Genomic DNA, 19,898 nt, shown 5'->3' with positions numbered 1-19,898 from the left:
GAACACACTGGACTGTGGGAGGATGAATGTGACTTACTTGCACCAAAAAGAAAAAAAACAAAAAAAAACAAAAACACTAATCCATACCATTTTAAACTTAACATTGCTCATTAATGAGCTCATTAAAAATAAGTCCTGTCCATCTATCCAATTTCAATAGTGGTTGTCCTCATTAGGGTTGCGGGTGAGCTGAAGCCCATCCCAGCTGATGCTCGAGACTTGTCTCCAGTCATTCGAGAGCATTCTGTATGAAGTTGCCCGTTGATATATCACGGTTCACTTTTTGTGGCATCACTACAGGTCAGATTCCCCCCACCAAATTGTAGAGACGTGAATTGAATGAATTCAATTAGATCCCGGATCACGCTCGTAACAAAATGCCGTGTATATCAGTCAAGACTGCCCTGCCCACTGAAAAAGAAAATGTTGTATAACGTTAGTCTTGGTGTACCTTGCGATTGGCTGGCAATCAGTGCAGGGTGTACCCCGCCTACTGCCCGAAGATCGCTGGAATCGGCTCCAGCACCCCCGCGACCCTCATGATGAGAAGCGGCTCAGATAATGGATGGATGGACATCTTTTGTTACACTTTCTTATTCAATTATTCCATTAATTCCGATGTGCATACCATGGCCACCTGGGGGCAGTATGAGACAAAAAGAAAGATGCTGATATACTGTTCATTGAGACTGCTTCACTTCGCTCATCAGTACAGCACTAGTATTCCGGTAGTCATTTTGCTAATTCCAAGTCATGTGTCTATGGGCACTGTACTGCTGCGGTTAAAGTTCTCTGATTAATTTATCGTCACTTTCTTGCTGGCAGACAAACCAAAACTCATAATCACATTCACCCGTCACAGAATTGGAAATGAACCAGCATAGAAGTCAAACAAGTGACCCAGAATAACGTCACCCATGATAGAAATTCATTTTATGTACAGCTCTGATAAAACACGGCTTATTTCTGTCCCTCAAGACGTCCACTTCACTAAAGTGGGAAAATGATTGCACCAAGGTAACAATTTGTCCCTTTCCCAGTACCATAAAGGTACAGCAATGTTCCCAAGCTGAAATAGTCAAGTGCTAAAGGGTACAAAGCAGTTTGTCTAAGAGTAGTATTCCACGGATGAAGGCAATTAACACCTTGGGCTAGGGCAACGCTTGAACCAAACAGAAAGGTTCAGCTTGCCGAGGTATGGGAAAACTATGCTCAAATTTGGGATGATACAAGTGTTAACATGTAACCACTTACTTAGATTTATGACTTTTGAGAAGTGGAACGACGGTGTTCATAGGTTTCTTGTTAAGCCCACTCAGGCTGAAGTAGTTGTTGGTCACTTACACAAAAAACACAAACAATACAATACGGACAGTATTTTCTAAACATGTTGCGCTTGTTGTATCGTGTGTTATTAAAGTGTCTTTTTTAATGAAATATTCTCAACAAATTTAAAAGTTACAAATCCCCCCCCCCAAAAAAAAATCACTGGTTTTATATGGTCTGTGTTTTGCTGATTTCACAGATTGCAGTGGGTCAGGTTGTGATTACTGTAACCAGGTAGATTTTTTTTGTAGGACCACACAAAAAAACAAAAGAGGACACACAGTACAGTACACCTAAATGTCATGAGTGATCAAAATGCCGCGCCCTGACCCGTTTGTCACTGCCCATAAGTGGGCTGGAGTGCAATGGATGATGAAGCAATTTTCCTTCTGTGTGGCCTCATTTTTGCACCCCCCACCACCCGGCACACCCACTCCTCAATCCAGTCCAGCTCTGCTCATTCACAATTCTCTTTCAGATCTGTCAGTCAACCAAGCCGCCTTCTCGTGGAGAAAATTCAGCTATACCATGTTTCTTGGTGAAAATCCAAAAAGAAAGAAAAAAATAGCTGTATGTTAGCGGTATGATAGGAAGAGACAACAAAAAAGCTCCTCAATATCTTGACATTCATGGAAAAAAAGTCCCTGATGCAAAAAATTGACAGGGTACAAGACATTGCTTTTGTGCCTGAGCAAATTAGCGCGCGAGAATAAAGCAGTCTAAAGACCTGCTGATGAGAAATAATTTGTATTCCCTAGAAGAGCTCTGCGGATGAAAAAAAAAAATCAGGGTAGTGGATCATCACATGCAATGCAAGCACAATGTTAATGTGTATGGGCTTAGCGCACAATAAATATAAACTGGGTGCTGTTTAACGTGTGGATTCTCAACACTCAGCCCTCCCCAAAATAGATGGCTGACATTGCAAGTACAGTAGAGGAACACGCCGCATTAGTGCAGTGCAGGCGTCAATGTCATGTCATTTGCAAGCCAGCCTGCATCTACACGCACACGCGCACACACACACGCGCGAGCGCGCGCGTAAACACAGTCCCCCTCAATGCCAAGCGGGCTGCCAAACCAGCTACGGGTGCCAGCGTCAATGCAGCTGCTCTAATCTAGGCCAAGCTATTTATAAAACAAGCAGCCACATTCAGGCGCGGGCAGCTGGGAGGCGAAGAACGGGACGGAGTGAAACATCCACATGGGCGAGAAAGCCAGAAAAGGTATGAAAGGCGCGAGTCGAGGAGTGAAGAGAGAAAAGAATACCGACAGACGTAAAGGTCCTGGAAGGTGCAAAGCATAACTGAAGACACAGGTCCTCAAAAGGCAGATTTGGTATATCTGGACTCACACCTATTATTCGATTATAATTATTATGATGCACTATTGTAATTTAACCTGTTCAATTTTTGGAGAGTTAGTCTTATTTTGATTTGGTGTCCACCGTCCGGTTGTTATGCTTTTATTTTTAAATTGTTCCTTACAGCACGTGGTGGCTGTTTCGACTCTGCTTCTTGACAGTAGTTGGGGCCAGTTTATATTGTATTACACTGAGACAATTTTGCAACTTATACCAACACATTGTCCTGAAATCATATTCAATCACCAATTAAGGATAAAAAACAAAATAATTGCACTGATCTTGATATACAGCACCTGTTGCCAACGTTAGCGTCTAGTGACTGGCAGCTAGCCGTTAAGCTAGGACTCGATATCGGTTGCCATGAGCTGTTTGCAAAGACAATTTCTCACTCTGCACTTTTGCTGACAGCATGGCACGGTTGCAGTAACGACTGACCACTTTTTTAACAAACCGGGCTTACTCAAATGTGCCATTTTAGCAGGCAAAATCCAGACTGTTTCAGACCTCACTTTGTCTCAAGGCCAAAATCTCTCAAAAGTTTAGAGAGAATAAAATACAGATTGCCACTATGCATAGATTAAATTTAAGTATAAAATGTTGATTATCTAAAAATGAATAACAAGTGGCTAGCAGCAAGTGCTGTGTGATGGATGGCAAAAGCCATTGGGCTACTTTTCAAAGGCAGTTGATTAGGCAAAAGTGATTTTACACTGAGGATGACAGCCTGACACAATTGCAATATTGATAAATTCTCAACAAAACAGGCTCACTCCAATGTGTTTTTTCGCTGACAAAAAGCTATGCTGAGGTTCCGTCGTTATTTCGCACCACTGCCCAAAATCTCGCCTGTTAAGAGGGGGAAAATACAGTTTGTTGCCGCGCAAAAAATGTTGTCAACCTTAAAAAGAAAACTAATGGGTCTTTCATTATTCAATATCTCATTTTTTAAGCTAAAACAAATACATTTGCTCCAAATACTTGACTTGATAGAATTTTCAATGGGATATCTGAATACAAAATATTTGATAGCTGCAAACCTACATCCAACAGACATATACTACAGAACAGTCAACACTCGTAAACTTAAACGATAAAACTTTTTCGTGCCATTCTTTTTTTTACTATTTTTGTATAGAACGCAGAACATTTTTTTTAAGACAACAAAAATGTTGGGTTTTGGAGAAGCTGGTACAGAGGTTAAAAGCTTGTTCACAAAATTATTAAACTCAAAAATCAAATTACCACTGTGTATTGTTTTGAGATTTTACCCAGGAAAATGGCACTTAATGAACAGTGTGTACAGAATGCGTTTGACAAAAAAGAAAAAAACCCCGTAATATTCCAAATGTGAGTGTCGTCTGCTTTTGGCCCACATCTCGCATCTGGTAGGCCACCAGCAGCTGTTGAGCGTTTTGACCCAGTACAACAACAGCTTAGGGGTCGTCCGGCTGAGCCATCGTTGTGTGAATGGGACAGAGATAGAAGATAATTAATTTTTTTTTCAATAATGGGGTCAAATCTTGGAACGGGTCAGGCGAACTCAACAAACCAAACCACAAATCCAGTCATAATAACAAGAAAGCAGGAGGGGGGGGGGAAATCAGGTCAGAAAAGAACCCGAGGCTGTATGAGACGCTTCGGCGGCCACTTTCTGAGAGATGGATGTCATTTTATGAGGGAGGCAAACAAAAGATGCGAGAAAAAAGATTTTGCCGACTCGAGCGCTCAAGTTTTCCCAACTCGAACACTCCTCAACTTGTCGGCCTCGAGCCGCCGTTAACGGGGGCGTTAAGCATGAATGAGCACCGCAGAGGGAGACAATGAGAGGAAATAACACTTTTGGGTAAGGAGCGCAACTGCAGGAATAAACAGAACCAACAAACAGAACCACAGAAAAGTTAATTATTTTGGAGTGCTGCACTGACTGGAGAAAAAAAATGATGAGAGACCAGAACGTTCTGGAGATTTTTTATTTAATGTTATTCTTAGTTTTACCATATTTTGTATACGAAGTACTTATACATGAGCTTTTTATTTTGTGGAGTAAACAACAATAATTTGTTATTATACTTCTCTGATGCTTATCTTGTACATAGAAATACACCAATACCACTTTTTCAGACCAATAACGAGTACAAAAACGTGTTTTAATAAGCGCCGATACCAAATACAGAGTACATATACAGAGTGCTTGAAAATGCCATGACATCTTTTTAATCGTGAAGAAAATTTATTTATTTTAATCACATATTGTTCAAAAATACAAAACTCAAATTCTTCTGCAACATGGCATAAGTTTCAAGTATAACATTTTTAAATAACATTGTGTCTATACTGACATGTTAAAATCCAAATGCATGTTTTTCTAACAGTCTGGCTGCACATTTAACTTAAATGGAGCATGTAAACGCAAGGCGTTTTCATCATGTGGTATCTCGATCTGAACTCTAGGGGGCACTATGAAAAAGGAATAAATACAGAAGATAATAGACAATGAAAAAAAATTAGACTAACAAATGAAGAAACGCGATACAAGAGTACTAACGATGTCAAATAAAATTGGTCCATGTTGAGATTTTGGGTACTGTTCTAAATACACAAATAGTGTGGTGGGATAGACAATAAATTCTGTGTAACCCTAAACAAAATCCCAAACTGATAAACTTCATGGATCCCCACAAAACCTTCTGCATGCAAATTGTCAGCATGCCTTATGCAACTCATAAGTTGGTTTATTGCGACATTCTATTCTTGAACACGCCCACAGACCAAGTCTTTTTTTAGAGCCGACTGAGCCGCGGAACAATCTTGATTTAAATAGAATTGCACGCGGAGGCTTACGTGACATTTCTGAATAGTACGGTTTTATAATCACCCACTGTGTCGCCAGCGACAAGCCGGGCAGGATGGGGGGGGGGAGATGAGCTGTCACTTTTATTGAGACGACCACGCACAAGACTGATCATAATCGCTCCCACAGTGCAGACATCTTTTCCTTGACGTTCTTAATCTGAAGGTTGGCTGCATGAACATAATTGGTGCTATTTTTGTGCCCAGTGCAAGTGGAGCGCATGCAGGGCGTGGCATAAATCTGCGCAGGGGCAGGCTAGACCACGTTTTGGTATTTTAGCAACACATAGCCGACTGTCGTTTTGGACCGTTGTGGGCAGAAACACAGCTTTTTTCATCATCAATTGAAGCAACTCTTGTCATGGTCTTGTGAGAGGTCCACAGTGGAAGCATAGACTGATTTGCAGGAGGCTCAGGCGCTGAAAGTGCGTTTTAAGAAACTGAGCGGACTGCCACGGGCGAATGATGAAAATTAGCCACGTCAATCAGATCACTGCTGTGAAGGGTTGACTGCCTCCACCCCAATCCACCCAATTGTTCATGTTTGTGTGTGAAATGATAACACGCTCTTTACATCCTCATTTGCATACAGAGGTAGGTCAATAAACTAAAAAAAAGCATACCGCCCCTACTTCTATGCACAGACTAATATTGAGGCCGCAGCAGGAGTAGCGGCCAGCGGCATTCACTCACTCCGCCCGCAGCGCATCATGTCTGACCTTCAGCCTATAGCGCACCACACTACCTCAGGTGTATTGCCATCCACGCGGTCCTCGCCCCCCCCAAAAAGAACCAACACCACCACCTTCTTTCCTCAAGGCCAGCTGCCAAATATAGACTGCAGTCTGACATATGCAAACATATCGCTACATCAACACAATCCCAGATAACACACAAACGAGTCCCTTGTCACTCAAATTATGCCATATGCCTCAAATTGGAAACACCCCAAAGAAAATATTGATATTATTAAACACCCCAAATTAAATTATTATTTATTTATATAATAAATTAATTAATTAATTAACTAATAAATCAATCAATAAATAAATAAATAATCATGGGGTGACCGCAACCCTATCGAGAACCAGTACGCCAAATTCAGCAGTAATGTTTTTGTTTTTTTAATTAAGCAGTTCAGAGGATGGATGGTTGTAATATTAGGAATTGACGTCAAAGTTTTATAGCGATTTTGAGGTCACCCAAAAATGAGTATCTAAGAAAGATGAATGGAATATGGAGCTCTACGTCACGATTACGACAAACATACTTTGCTAGACGCAAGCACCCTAAAAACAAATGGGAACAAAACCTTGAAAACAAAACTAAAGCTCAGATAAATGTAATGATGTGACGAGAAAAGTCCGCGCCAATCAACAACGGTCTTCTTACAGTCCCGATGTTCAAGTGCATTCAGGTCTTGATAAAAGTCGTTGTTCTCCGAACTGCTAATGGAGAACAAGCACTGCTCCTTGCATGATGGATGTGTGTTTGAGCAAAGTAGAGAGACAAATTGGTGTTAGTCGAGGGAAAGGTCAACTCGGCCATTATACTGTCACTTTGTCCCTGACAGTGGCCAGTCAGCGGACATGAGGGCCAATCAGTGCAGGGAAAAGCTGCTACTGCTGCTGATATCAGTTGAAGAGCTCTTCAATCTTCCCGGTGCAATCAAGCACAATTACGGTACTTAAAGAGTCCATACTGGCAAAACACGAGTGACTGGAGATAACTTAAACTGGAAAGGATGTCAACAATTTACATCACAATCGTTGCAACTGGTGAGCTTTTGGTGAGTTTTGTGAATTTCTTTGCAGAACTGCAAATTGAACGATTTTGAGTGTTGAACAAACGTATTAGACCATCTGTCATTAAAAAAAAAAAGAAGAGTGTATCCAGCATCATTAAAGTGGACTCTAAATTCAACAAGCTCTTGATTTCTTTCAGTTTCGAACAGGAATAAGGACTTTTACACTCTGATTTCAAAATGATCACAGTCAGAAATTAAGTTAAATTATTAACATCGAACCACAAAAAGAAATTTGCTACTATATGATTTTAATTCTTAATCAATAATTAATGTTTTTTTTTTCATTTAAAAAAATCATTAGAAAATTAACAGACCATAATAATGAATAGATTTTTAAAAATAAATAAATAAAAGTTACATTTGGCGCTGTTCTCAAGATTATCCTTTTTTTTCCTCCACTGATATCGCTTTAACCAATTAGTATCAATGTCCTACTCTGGTTTCATTTCTTTCCAAAAATGCATATAAATGAGTAAAAATGATTTAAATAATCACCATCACCACAGTAAAAGCTCCAACTCTGTCAGAAGCAAGATGGTTGGAGTAGATCATCTCAGTCCAAACATGCCTCTCCATCTTACATACACAAGAACCATCAAGAGAACAAAAATCCTGCCGATAAACTGAAAACAAACAGGTCCTCTCTTAGCTTCCACACAAGGCAGGGGCACGCTTCTACAGCCAGCTAAGAGCGTCTTACCAAAATGGCTGTCCGCCTCTATCATCTTTTGTAAAGAAGCACACGGCGTGAGATGACAAAAACAGTCTGTCCTTCGGTATAAGCACGTGAGAAGGAGGTAACGTTGCCACTGGGAGAGAGCCAAGATCCCAATGACAAAAAATGTTGGTTGCCTTTTCTCTTGATGTAAGACATATTAGTTAGTGATTTTAAAATTTTCCGCTATGTGGTCACAAGCTATATTTTTGATGAACTGTCACACTAACGTAAAAGTTGGCTTAAGCGTGGGTTGATTAGTCATGCCTGAGGCACAAGGATGACGCAATAGAAAGGTGACTGGATGGAGCACAGTGCTACCCCTCATATCTAAATAACGACATAGCGTTACATCGTACGGGAGTGCCATGTTGGAATAATTCAGAACCAAAAGACTATTCCTGCATATGACATCTTCACTCAGAGGAATCATCAAGAAAGCGGACAAATGATTCCCAGGAATCTAATTCCTAGGATCTGTCAAAGAAATATTTTTCAATTCCTATCCCTAATTGTGATGGTGGTACTTTGGGGTAATAAAAAGTTGGAATTTAGAGTCTTTAATGAACCTCAAATGCACATTTTCGGAATGCGGGATGAAGACAATGAACCACTTAAGAAAGTGCATTTTGCATTATGTCCTCTTTAGATGGTTTGTACCGGAAGATTTCACGGCAGTTGGCATCAAAAGCTCTCGTGGACCCATATGTGGGTTCCCCACCCCAGCTGTAAAAGGACCACCATAAGCTGTCTGTGTGTCTTATGTGCTTGTACCATCGAATTGGCACCTCCGTAAGCTCAAAAACTGCCTCATCAGAACAACGCTGATTTCTATTCCCTTTCCAAACCATTCAGTCCTCATTGTGAAAAGTTGAAACAAATGTCAAAATATCTATTTATAGCCCGCCTCGCTTAATTGAACCGCGCAGAGGAGAGAAATCTATTGACACGCTCCGACTGGTGCGAGGGTGGCATTTCCACTTAAAAAGAGGCAGTTGGAATTGTAATGAGGCAGAGAAACGGGGAGGAAAAACAGCAGACTCACAAAACCAGAGTGATTGGTTTAAAGGGATTTTTTTTTTTGCCCATAAATATGGAAAGATGAGATCAAAGAGGAGAGTTGTTAAAGTGCGATCAGAGAGAAGGACTTGTACGGAGAAGCGTTGGACTGATGCTTACTTAAGTCAAGAGATGTGAAGCATGCTGGCGAGGGAGGACTTGACAGGACAGCATAATTGGATTAAAAGGGCAGAAAATTAAAAGTCTGTTTTTTTAGTCACCTCTATGCAAGCAGGATGCAATGATCCATAGATTTTTGTGTGTAAAAAAAAAAATTCCCGTTCTATGGTTATCATCACACTTTCCCATTTGTCATCAGTAGTAGCCTTTGATGACATTATAAAAAGGCAAATTAAAAAAAAACTCAAAATCTTGGTTATTTACACTTAATCCTTAGTGACCTCAGACTTACTGATATGTCACAAAATATTGATTTTTGAGGTGGATATTTCAGATCATTTGAGGTGTTCAACTTTCAACGCTCCATTATACAGACAATGTTGGATCTTTTTATATATATATATATATATATATATATATATATATATTCAACACGCACAAAAAAAAAACAACTATACAGAGTTCATCCAGATCTGTACCAACATATTCCTTGCTTGATGGTGCGTTCCCATGTAGTAAGGTGAAAAGTCAGCTGACTCACCCTGTCCACGTCATCTTCAAACACAGCCTCGTGGACGCCACACGCGAAGAGCGCGGTGGGCAGGTCGCTCAGGTCCATCATCTCCTCGCCGACGCCGTCCTGGTCGTTCTCCCCGAACACCATGTCCTCTTCCTCTTCCTCCTCATCCTCCTCCGGGTCGCTGCTGTAGGCCTCGGAGCCGTTGCTCCACGCCTTGGAGCTCTCTCGTAGCATGATGAGCCTCGCTGGTGGGTGGGTCACAAGCAGGAAGTGTTGGCACTATGGGGGAGGGTGGAGGGTTTTAAATAATTATCCTTTCATGAAGAAGTAGTTTTCTTTCAACCATCATACACAGAGGACATTTAAAAATACAAATAAATAAATATTGTGTGGGTTAAAAATTAAATGGCATAAGCTAAGTTTGTGAAAAAAGTAAAATAAATTGAACCTGCATTTATTCATAAAAAATATAGATTTGTGAGGTTAATACATTTATAAAAATTTTCATTACTTGTCCTCATTACAGTCACAGATGAGAGCTGGGCAGTCCCAGCAGACTTTGGGGAAGAGGCAGGGAATATTCATTAAATTTTGAATTAAGGCTGTGCAATTAATCGAAATTCAATTACGATTACAATTATTACATATAACCATTACAAAATTGGCATAATAGTAAAAAAATGATTATATACAGGATATTAGTGCTGTCAAGCGATTAAATTAAATTAGTAGTTACATTTTTAACTAATCAAAAAAATTCTGTAATTAATTTCGATGAATTACATTTTTAACTACTATTTTTTTGTAAAGCTTGTAACAGATATTTACGTGAATATCTTTTAATTATTGTAAAATCGTAAAAACAATTCTCAAAACTTATACATATAATTCTGCCCACAAGCACCACACTCCAGCAGTGTTGGTTTGCGAGGCCCAGTGGTAACTTGAGCAGTGTGCTTTGTTGTGAGATGATGTGCTAAAGATGTACAACTAATTGTTTGAATTCGGCTTTGCAAGATATGCAAATAATTTTTAAGTAAATAAAACTGAGTTAATTGAGTTAAACTATTTAATTGCGTTAATTTTTTTAAATTAATCTTGAGTTAATGCTTTAATGTTGACAGCCCTGATTCATATATATATATATATATATATATATATATATATATATATATATATATATGTGTGTGTAAACAACAGTTCTATGTCAATTTATAAGTTTACAGTAAGGAAACTCCAAATTTATATATTGGCAGCTTTTTTTAGATAGATAAAATAAATTGGATTTACTTAATTTCATAAACAAATTCCATTTATACATTTTCTTTGTTTTGTACCCCCAAAAAACATCGTTTAAATCGTCGTGATTTCAATTATTGCTAAAATAATAGGGATTAATATTTTTTTTCCATAATCGAATAAATTACTTGTTTCTTTCATACCGTCACATATTCAATGAGAGCCTTTGACGTAAATTCATTGCATGGAAATCAAAACCGAAATAAAATGGATGGCGAATCATTCGTGCCATGCAGGAGACGTAAATATTGCAATGCAATCAGTTACCTTAATTGTAATTATTGTTTGCTGTTGCTGCATCTAACTGTTTCACAATTTGTCAACGGTATGTGTGTATTGAGGGAAGGGCGGAATACAAACTCGGACCGCCGCTGATCAGAATGAAAAGAAGCAGCAGGTTGCTGTTTCTCCTCAAACAAGCGCTGAGCAAACAGCGACCTCTAGTGACATATTTAATGAAACAAAGAACGTCATTCACTTGTGAGGCTTTTCACCGCTTCTCACGTTTGGTATTAATGCGGCTGAGAAGGTCATATATTCATACATTTAACCATTTAAATATTTATTTTATGAAGAACGCAGCACGCGAAGGGATTATTTGCATCCAAGGACACCCAAGGACACAGAAAAGACTCAATATTACGAAAGGACATCATTCAAATACCGACAAACGTGGCTGGAAACTCGTCCACGAGCAATATAAGCACACAAACAGCAAAAACACACAATATCATTCGGCTTCGTGAGTCGGACCATAAATGCCGGTTCTGACATAACTCACCCGACTACCGTTCGTGAAGATAAATCATTTCAAGGGGAACCTAATGGAGAATTTGAGGAGTCAAACGTAACGTGACGCCGTTTATCGTCTTCCCAAAAAAAAAAAAAGTCTAATTCGCTGTCAAATGCGATGTTTGTTATGATGGGGATTAGTGCGGCGCAACCTAACGGCGCTGAGGAAAGCTGGGCCAATGAGACGGCGGTGGGGCTTTAAAAGCGGCCAATGAAAAAGCAGATGGAAAATGATGCCCCGCCCTTCAGAAGTTAAAGAGCAACCGGTGGCCCTCATCTCTAATGCCAAATAAAAAATGTGAACTAAATATTTTGGACAATACTAATTTAAATATAAATGCACAATTTCTGCTGAAGTGTTGAACTTTTAATGTAAAACGTAAATGAGAAATTCATTGTATTGGATTTATGATAAATCCAATTAGGTAATATAACAATTAAATGAATGAAGTAAAAGTGAAGAGAAAATCATTCAATAACTGAAATTTGAATGCTTATATTACACAACTCATCGCAGCACGAATCTCTTCATTTCAAGCGTTCACTGCTTATTGCCAAATATAAAAATGGAACGTGGTGTGCTTTTTTATGATTAAAAGAGATGTTAAATCTACCTATTTGTATACAAACAAAAATAAATTGTACAGAATATTTCCCTTTCAAATCTAATATTTTGGGGAATGACAGGGTGGGGGGGTTGACACACAAACCCACACGCGTAAGTGCCAAAAGTGAAAACACGAGCATATTGTATTTATTTTTGAAGTTGAATTGAAGTACAAATCTAAGTTATCAGGTCACCTAAACTACACAAATCACAAATTTTCTGATCTTTGAGTCAAAAGGAGAAATGTTTCCTAAATACATTGCAGACATGGATTGTTGTCTTTGTTTTATTAATCCAGTGTAGAGCTACTCCCCTTTAAAGGCACAATAAATCAATAAATACAATAAATTAAAGCATTTGCATTGGACCCATTCACAAAACAAAAGTAATAATACAACCCCCAAACAAAGGAGGTAAAATCGGAGTAAAGTCTGCATGGAGGATGACATCTTAAAAGACAGATAATTTACAGGAAGTCCTGAATTTTAAGCAATCATTGGCGAGGCATCATCAGTTTGCGGAGATCATTGAGAACATCGAAATAGTCCCTTAACAGTACAATCTCAGCTCTTATAATTGCCAACGCTAAAGGCAGTAAGCTTCAAGGCACAAGTCACATTTCCACATGTACCGTTTAAAAACCCAGCACCTTTAAAAGATGATTTGTGGGTCCTGAGCATGGATTTTACTTTAGGGATGTCACGTTTCCTTTTAGGGCATCCTTGCAGTTAAATAGGCAGACACAAATACAGTGGAAGCTCCAAAGTCAAAATTTTCTCTTTTTTATTTTTTTTTTTAAGTTAATTGGCTAATAATCACAATTAGGATATATATATATATATATATATATATATATATATATATATATATATATATATATATATATATATATATATATCTTTTTTTTTTTTTAACTTTACCCATGAAACATACCTTTGAGGTTTTCCCATCACTTGGTTAAACATTAAGTTATACTTAAATACCCCGTTGAGCGATTTCAGAGATTTGTTTTGATCATACATGTTTGGAGAAAATTGCTTCAAACATGAGCAACATTGTCAACGACACTATTCACAGTTGTGTATCAAATTTAGAAGACTTACCACATGCATTTTCACTTTACAGGGACTTTCAGAATTTTTACCGTGAACATTTGTATTGGTCAATATTTTTTTTTTTTTTTTTTAATTCATTTTCTCCAATCACTGAATGAATTGTGTTTGACTTTGGAGGTTCCACCGACCTTACAGACAGTAAAACCTTGTAACTAATCTTGCTTCCCCTCAGGAGGTCCATTAGATGCCCGCGTTGGTCTGAAGCTGGTGGTGGGTTGCTCCGTGTTGACGGCCTGATTAGAAGAAGTGGTTCCGTCGTTATTGACCAGAGCACCATAAGAGAAAGTCCCTGTGAAGTCAGCCGGGACATCTGGACCCTTGCTGTGAATGGTCGGTACACCTGATTGTGGACGACACCCGCGTTTCAGAATCAGCCATTCCAATCGCAGAGTCGTGTTTGGTTAATGAACATGCAATTTTCACATACCGTTACTCATATTCATGGTGACGTAGGGCTCAAAATTCTTGCTCTTTTTCCTGAGTTTGGTGATCAGGAAGACACCCAGATAGCATGCTGAGGTTCTACATAAGGCAACAAGAAACCAGGTCAAAACTGTCTATTTGATTGCTAAAAGTGTGCTGCGGGAAACTTATCCAATTAAACTTCATTGGTCTAAAAAGGATTATTTACTACAAATAATGTATTTTTGTTCATCCATCCATTTATGCTAGTGATGAGCAGACTTACAAAACAAGAGTGATTGGTTTAAAGGCCCCCACACTCCAGGAAAAAAAAAAAAAAAAAAAAAAGTCATACAGTGAGTTCTCAGTTGAGATCACAAAGATACAAAAACAAGTTCAGCACATAAAAAAAAGATATAATGGAACAATGATGTATTTGTGGTGGGTCGTTTTCCATTACTGACTCACCCCAATAAGAACATGCTGATGTGAAGGATGTCTTCGTGATTAAATTCCAAGTAAAACACGGCTCCTAAAAAACAGAAAATGACATCAGCACTTGTTCTCTCGAGCCAACTAAAGACTTTCACTCAATTTGGACTTTTGACATTTTCATTCTGAAAGCATTTCCAAGCACTGTGACACACAGGCAAGAACAAATCGACTTTAGCCTCTGGGATAACAAACACGGAGCTTTTGCCAAACCTGCTTCTTATTCACGCCCCTGCTCATGAGTCAACCAAAAATATTTAACCAATACAAACATCCCTTGACTCACCTGCTAAGACTGCAAAGGTGGTGGACAGGATGTAGTTGATGCTAGCAATCTGGCATGAGTCATACAGTTTTGAGGCTTGGGAGAGAAAACTAGAAGAAAAAAAAAACATATCACATATAGAAGCTAAATTACTATCCATCCATTTTCTACTTTGCATGTCCTCATTCGGGTGACAGGTGATCTGGAGATGGCCCCACTTAGGGCGAGGCGTGTAAACCCTAGAGTGGTCGCCAGGAAACTGCAGGGCACATGGAGACAAACAACAATTCACACTCACATGCACAGCAAAGGACAATTTAGAGTCTTCAATGAACCCGACGTCCAAGTTTTTGGGATGTGGAAGAGAACTCACAATTCAAAACGAGGAGGACTTATTAACCTGCTAACAACTACTCATTGTGCTAACCATGACGTTACCAATACAACCAAATGGTAACACAATCACAGCAGAATTAAGGCACATTAAACACTTTTAAAGTGATAAACAAAATGAATATTGACACTTAATCTGATTAATAAATCAAATTCCAAGGACACTCGTGCACAAAATTACTTATTTTATAGTAACTATTATTTTATATTATATTCCAGTTTATTTTATTCTATTTAAATGTCTATTTATATCAATCTACCAGTAACATTGTTTAACAGAATTTAAATCAACGCTTTCCTCCATTTACAGTGGAGTAAATTAGAGCCCACTATTTGAGGAAATATAATAACTGTTTGGTGACGAAGGGGGAAAAAAAATGCAGATTTTTGAAGCGCCAGCAGAAATGTTGTGTGTTCTTTTTCTCTAGTACATTTATTTTAGGGCTGATCAATAAATCCAATTCAGATTGATTTTGCAATGTCATTTTCAAATTGCAAAAGCTGCAATTTGGGGAAAAAAAACTTAACTGCTTCATTGCGGTCGGCTGGTATCTTAGATTTATGTATATTTTAATAATCTAAATATTTTCTGAATAAGTTTAGAGCTTAAGAAGTGCAGTCAACCTATCTATTCTTCATGAAACATGAACATTTGAAGTGATAATGGCACATATTTATTTGCATTATTCTTTTAAACCTATTTATGATTTACGTTGAAGTCACACTTGTTTGGGAGAATTTGGGGAAGATGTAATATAAAAGCTTAAAAGATTGCAAGTCAAAGTGTTTGGGACGAATGTCTGCTGTGAAAAATGGACATTGAAAAAAATAAATCGCATTAAATCGCCATCGCAATATTGGGGGGGCAAAAAATGCAATTATAGCCATAGTTGCCACTCACCTGGCTTGAAAGACGATTGTCGACACCATGCACACAAACATGACAGTGAAGATGGGGTAGTTAAGCTGCATGGAGCCCTCGAGGGTCAATATCAGCATGTGGGACACGGCCTTCACTGAGATGACTGTGACTGAACCTGAGCAACACACACACACAAATACATATTTAGGGTATTAAAATGAGAAACTATGCTGTTGACCAATGAAAGGAGAAGTTTTTTTTTTGTTTTTTTTTACCCAGCAACGCAACCAGCAGCAGGATAACGATGAGGTAGTTTGCATTTTTCTGTTTGTAGAAATATAAAAGCAGGCAGAACGTGATGATCTCCAGCACCTGAAATAAATAATTACTCAAGATAATTTCAATTCATGCATATATGTACATAGATATATATTCGATATGATTATTGGCATAAGCGACACACACATAAATTCTCATAAGAACCGACTGTGCACTGAGTGTGAACTTACCAGATATAAGAGAACGGGCCATCCGACGAGGTGTTTCACTACGACTTCCGCTGTCAGTTTTTCATGCGAGTTTGGCCCAAAAGCCACAAAGAGATACGACCCTCCGACAACCAGGACAGCGCCAAGGAAGGACAGCCCGTGGCGCTCTGGAAGCAAGACACATTGCATTGTTTTATTAAAAAGAGCACAAAACGGAATTAATTCTTGCCATCCGGCAGCACTGTGTGACAAAGTACTGAGATTCTTGACCGATGAAATTCAAATAAAATGGGAAATTGTAAAATTGCCGAGATTACTTCTTGCTTCCTTGTTACTGATAACATTGAAACAGTGCAATGCAAAAATAGCAACAAAAGCATATTTTGAAGGGCTTTCCAGGGGTATAAAATATATTTTCAAAAAACATTGCAAAAACAAACTACAGAACTAACATCAGTTGTCTACCTGTGGTGCATATTGTAAGAGAAAGACCGCCTGCCAACATCCCACTTACTTGCAAAGTCCTTTGGCTTTGATTTCTCATGCATGAAAATAAAACCCAAAATGTAGCTTGCTGAAAGACAAAAAAGCATAGGACATAAGACATTATTGACAACATTGTTTCCTCTACATCAGGGGTGAAGTACCTTTTTCATTCACAATGTATTTCCAAAAAAACTAAATAAAATAAATGACAAATATGAAAAATAAAGAGTGGGTACCACAATGAAAAATTAAATAAAAAATAAAAAAATTACCCTGCTAGATTCAAGATGGAATCGTAGATGAATTGCGGTTTCTACATATATTCGAGAAACATCTGTATATTTTCTAGAAATCTGTTGTATATTTCTATGAAAAAAGTCGTTTTGTTTCGAGAATAAAGAAGTAAACCTACCAAAATCATGTTATATTGTCATATACCAGAACGCCATTTGAAACACAAAAGTTACATCTTTTCAAGAAAGTTGGAATCTTATAAGAATAGTCATATTTATTAGGGGAAAAAAAATACTTTTGAGACAAAAATGTGTGTTTAAAGTCATATGACTTTCAAAAAAGATTTTTTTTTCTCCAGGATTGAAGTTATAAGTATAAGGATGTGCAATGAAGAGGATCTCATCAATTTTCATGACAATTTATTTGATGTATTCTCTGGTCATTTTTCTCTCTCTCTTTTTTTTTTTTTTCTATTCGTGGAGTCCCATGGTGGAGCAGCCTTTAGCTGTTATGCTGCACACAAATGGAATAACATGCCAAGAGAAGTAAAGTCAGTCGCAAATGTGAATGTTTTAAATTCCAGGTTTAAAAAAAAAAAATGCCTTTTTTTCCTTGCACTTTTAATTGAGCTCTTTCACAGTATCTATGTATAATTTTTTTTGTCTTTCTTTCACATTCCACATTTCTTCATTCATTTCGACAAAACATCTTATTTCTGCACTTAGTTTAGAAATGTCTTTAGTTATTTGCTTTTAAATGTTGCACTTTTAATCATCAAGATATCAAAAAGTTGCCCTGTGCACAAAATGCACTAAAAATAAAGCTGCCTTGCCTATTTTTTTTCAATAGCATAAAACTTTATTCTTGTAATAACGACTTTAATCGTGTTGTGTAAATCTTTCTTTTCTTCTTTTCAGTGTGGCCCCGATACTACCTGGTGAAAAAGGAATTAAACCCCAGAAGAACTTATTAAAAACCATAAATGCTTACAATATAGAATAATAAACATGTATTTATTCAACCACCTAAAATGGCACCAATAAGAAAAAAGTTCCCCCACCATTTTAACACTGACATTCAATAACTCTGCCAAAGAAGGACAACTCACTCAGGATGGAGACGGCATTCAGGGGTACTACGAGAGTGAGAGGTGCGAAGGCATATGACACGAAGTTGGCTGCTTCGCCGAGAATAGCCAGAAAAAAGCCAAACCACCAGGTTTTTGTATGGTAGAACATGCGTGGGTCCTTGGCTCCCACGACAGACACATGGCCATATTTCTGTCAGCAAAAAAAACAAACACACACAACAAATAATAATAACAATAATTGAACAAATAAACAGAAAATAAACAGTGGTCCTAGTCCATCATGACTACCGTTTGACTGCAGGTAGGTGGTTTTTGAAAAGATAGATAGATAGATAGATAGATAGATAGATAGATAGATAGATAGACATCTGCTATAACAGCTGTACTGAAAGACAGCGAGACAGATAGTCATTGCGATACAAATAATGTAGCAAAGACCCACTATACCTGAATATTTAAGGAGATGCTGACAAGCACGTTTCCAAATATGCCAAGCAAAGTCCCGATTAGGTTATTCTAGAAAGATAAACATGTTCATAGTAAAATATAATGGTTTAAGATTTGTTGCAAATTTTTGCATTTATTTCTCAGATAAATAGTGAATATATTTGAAACGAGGTGAATGGAAATACATACCGTGTACGAGTCTTCGTCTGCTCTGCTAACATCCATCCTTTTAGCATTCGATCACAATTCAGCATTTAGGAAACTGCAGTCACATTTACGATACGATATTTTATGCTGTCGCGTGTTTTCCTATTGCAAAAAACAATCTCTAATTGTATTTGCTTAATAAAACGCCCTTTTGTTGAATCGGAGCTGATGACTTCCGGGTTGGAATAACCAGTTTGACAACCATTTGAAGCTGCGTCATATGATGCCGGCGTCACGTGACAGAGAGGTCAGGAAAAAGGACAAATAAAAAACAAATTTTAAAAAAGTCGACTTGCGTTTTGGGGTGGTGTTAACATGATATGAATACAAATCAGTTATTAAAAATATTTATGTGATTTCGTTTTATTAAAAATAACAAAAAGATGTTTACAATATCGCATAAGGCCAGTCGGTGGTGCTGTTGAGCTAAAAGTGACGGACTAATCACGCGTAGATGTTGATTTTTTTTTAATTTCTTTTAGAAAGAACCGGGTGATAAATCATCATATGTTATTAATCAAACATGAACTTTTTCTGTCTACCACAACTTTGTTACGGAAGTTTTCAGGTTATCAAAGTAGCATTATTAAAACAGTTCTTATTTTAATTTAATTTCCCTTTTTATTTTTTATTTATGCACTGCACTTTGTTTCAGCTGCAAGTGCACTATAAATACAGTTGAGTTGATATGAGTTGAGATTCTCAGACATTTAAAAAAAAATCTGAAAAAATACCAATTATTTTTATTTTAATGTAATTTCCCTGTTTATTTTTTTATTTATGCAATGCACTTTGTTTCAGCTGCAAGTGCCCTATAAATATAGTTGAGTTGATATGAGTTGAGATACTCAGACATTTAAAAAAGAATCTGAATAAATACCAATTTTTAAATACTAATTTAATTTTAGAATTACACTACTTTCAGGAAAGATAAAGATAAAGATCAAGATGTCCTT

General features: G+C 37.8%; 2 protein-coding genes across 2 annotated transcripts in view; both read right to left on the bottom strand.

Moving 5' to 3' along the window:
* rcan3 (regulator of calcineurin 3) overlaps positions 1-12,001 on the bottom strand; it is a 38,903-nt gene extending 26,902 nt beyond the window's left edge. The window contains exons 1-2 of the mRNA XM_088314750.1: positions 11,844-12,001; positions 9,785-10,042 (exon numbers count right to left, since the gene is read on the bottom strand). Coding sequence (XP_088170876.1) covers positions 9,785-9,997 — 213 coding nt within the window. The 5' untranslated portion in view covers positions 9,998-10,042; positions 11,844-12,001. The remainder of the gene's footprint in view (positions 1-9,784; positions 10,043-11,843) is intronic.
* Positions 12,002-12,573: 572 nt separating this feature from the next.
* nipal3 (NIPA like domain containing 3) lies at positions 12,574-19,135 on the bottom strand. Its single transcript, XM_088314737.1, has 11 exons — positions 18,925-19,135; positions 18,736-18,804; positions 18,307-18,478; positions 16,993-17,052; positions 16,500-16,645; positions 16,266-16,362; positions 16,030-16,165; positions 14,757-14,845; positions 14,447-14,510; positions 14,004-14,098; positions 12,574-13,916 (listed from the first exon to the last, which is right to left on the bottom strand). The coding sequence occupies exons 1-11, from the start codon at positions 18,958-18,960 to the stop codon at positions 13,729-13,731; spliced, it is 1,152 nt and encodes a 383-aa protein (XP_088170863.1). The 5' UTR covers positions 18,961-19,135; the 3' UTR covers positions 12,574-13,728.
* Between the last annotated feature and the right edge of the window lie 763 nt (positions 19,136-19,898).

This window comes from Idiotropiscis lumnitzeri, chromosome 1, assembly GCF_059441095.1.
Source record: "Idiotropiscis lumnitzeri isolate Australia: NSW breed Sydney's pygmy pipehorse chromosome 1, RoL_Ilum_1.0, whole genome shotgun sequence".
Classification (NCBI taxonomy): domain Eukaryota; kingdom Metazoa; phylum Chordata; class Actinopteri; order Syngnathiformes; family Syngnathidae; genus Idiotropiscis; species Idiotropiscis lumnitzeri.
This window is presented reverse-complemented; position numbering and strand designations above follow the sequence as displayed.

Coding starts and splice junctions, on each gene's coding strand:
- nipal3 (XM_088314737.1), bottom strand. CDS start 18,960: ATGGATGTTAGCAGAGCAGACGAAGACTCGTACACG. Junction 17,053..18,306: donor GAATGCCGTCTCCATCCTGA/GTGAGTTGTCCT, acceptor TTTGTCTTTCAG/CAAGCTACATTTTGGGTTTT. Junction 16,363..16,499: donor GGCCCGTTCTCTTATATCTG/GTAAGTTCACAC, acceptor TATTTATTTCAG/GTGCTGGAGATCATCACGTT.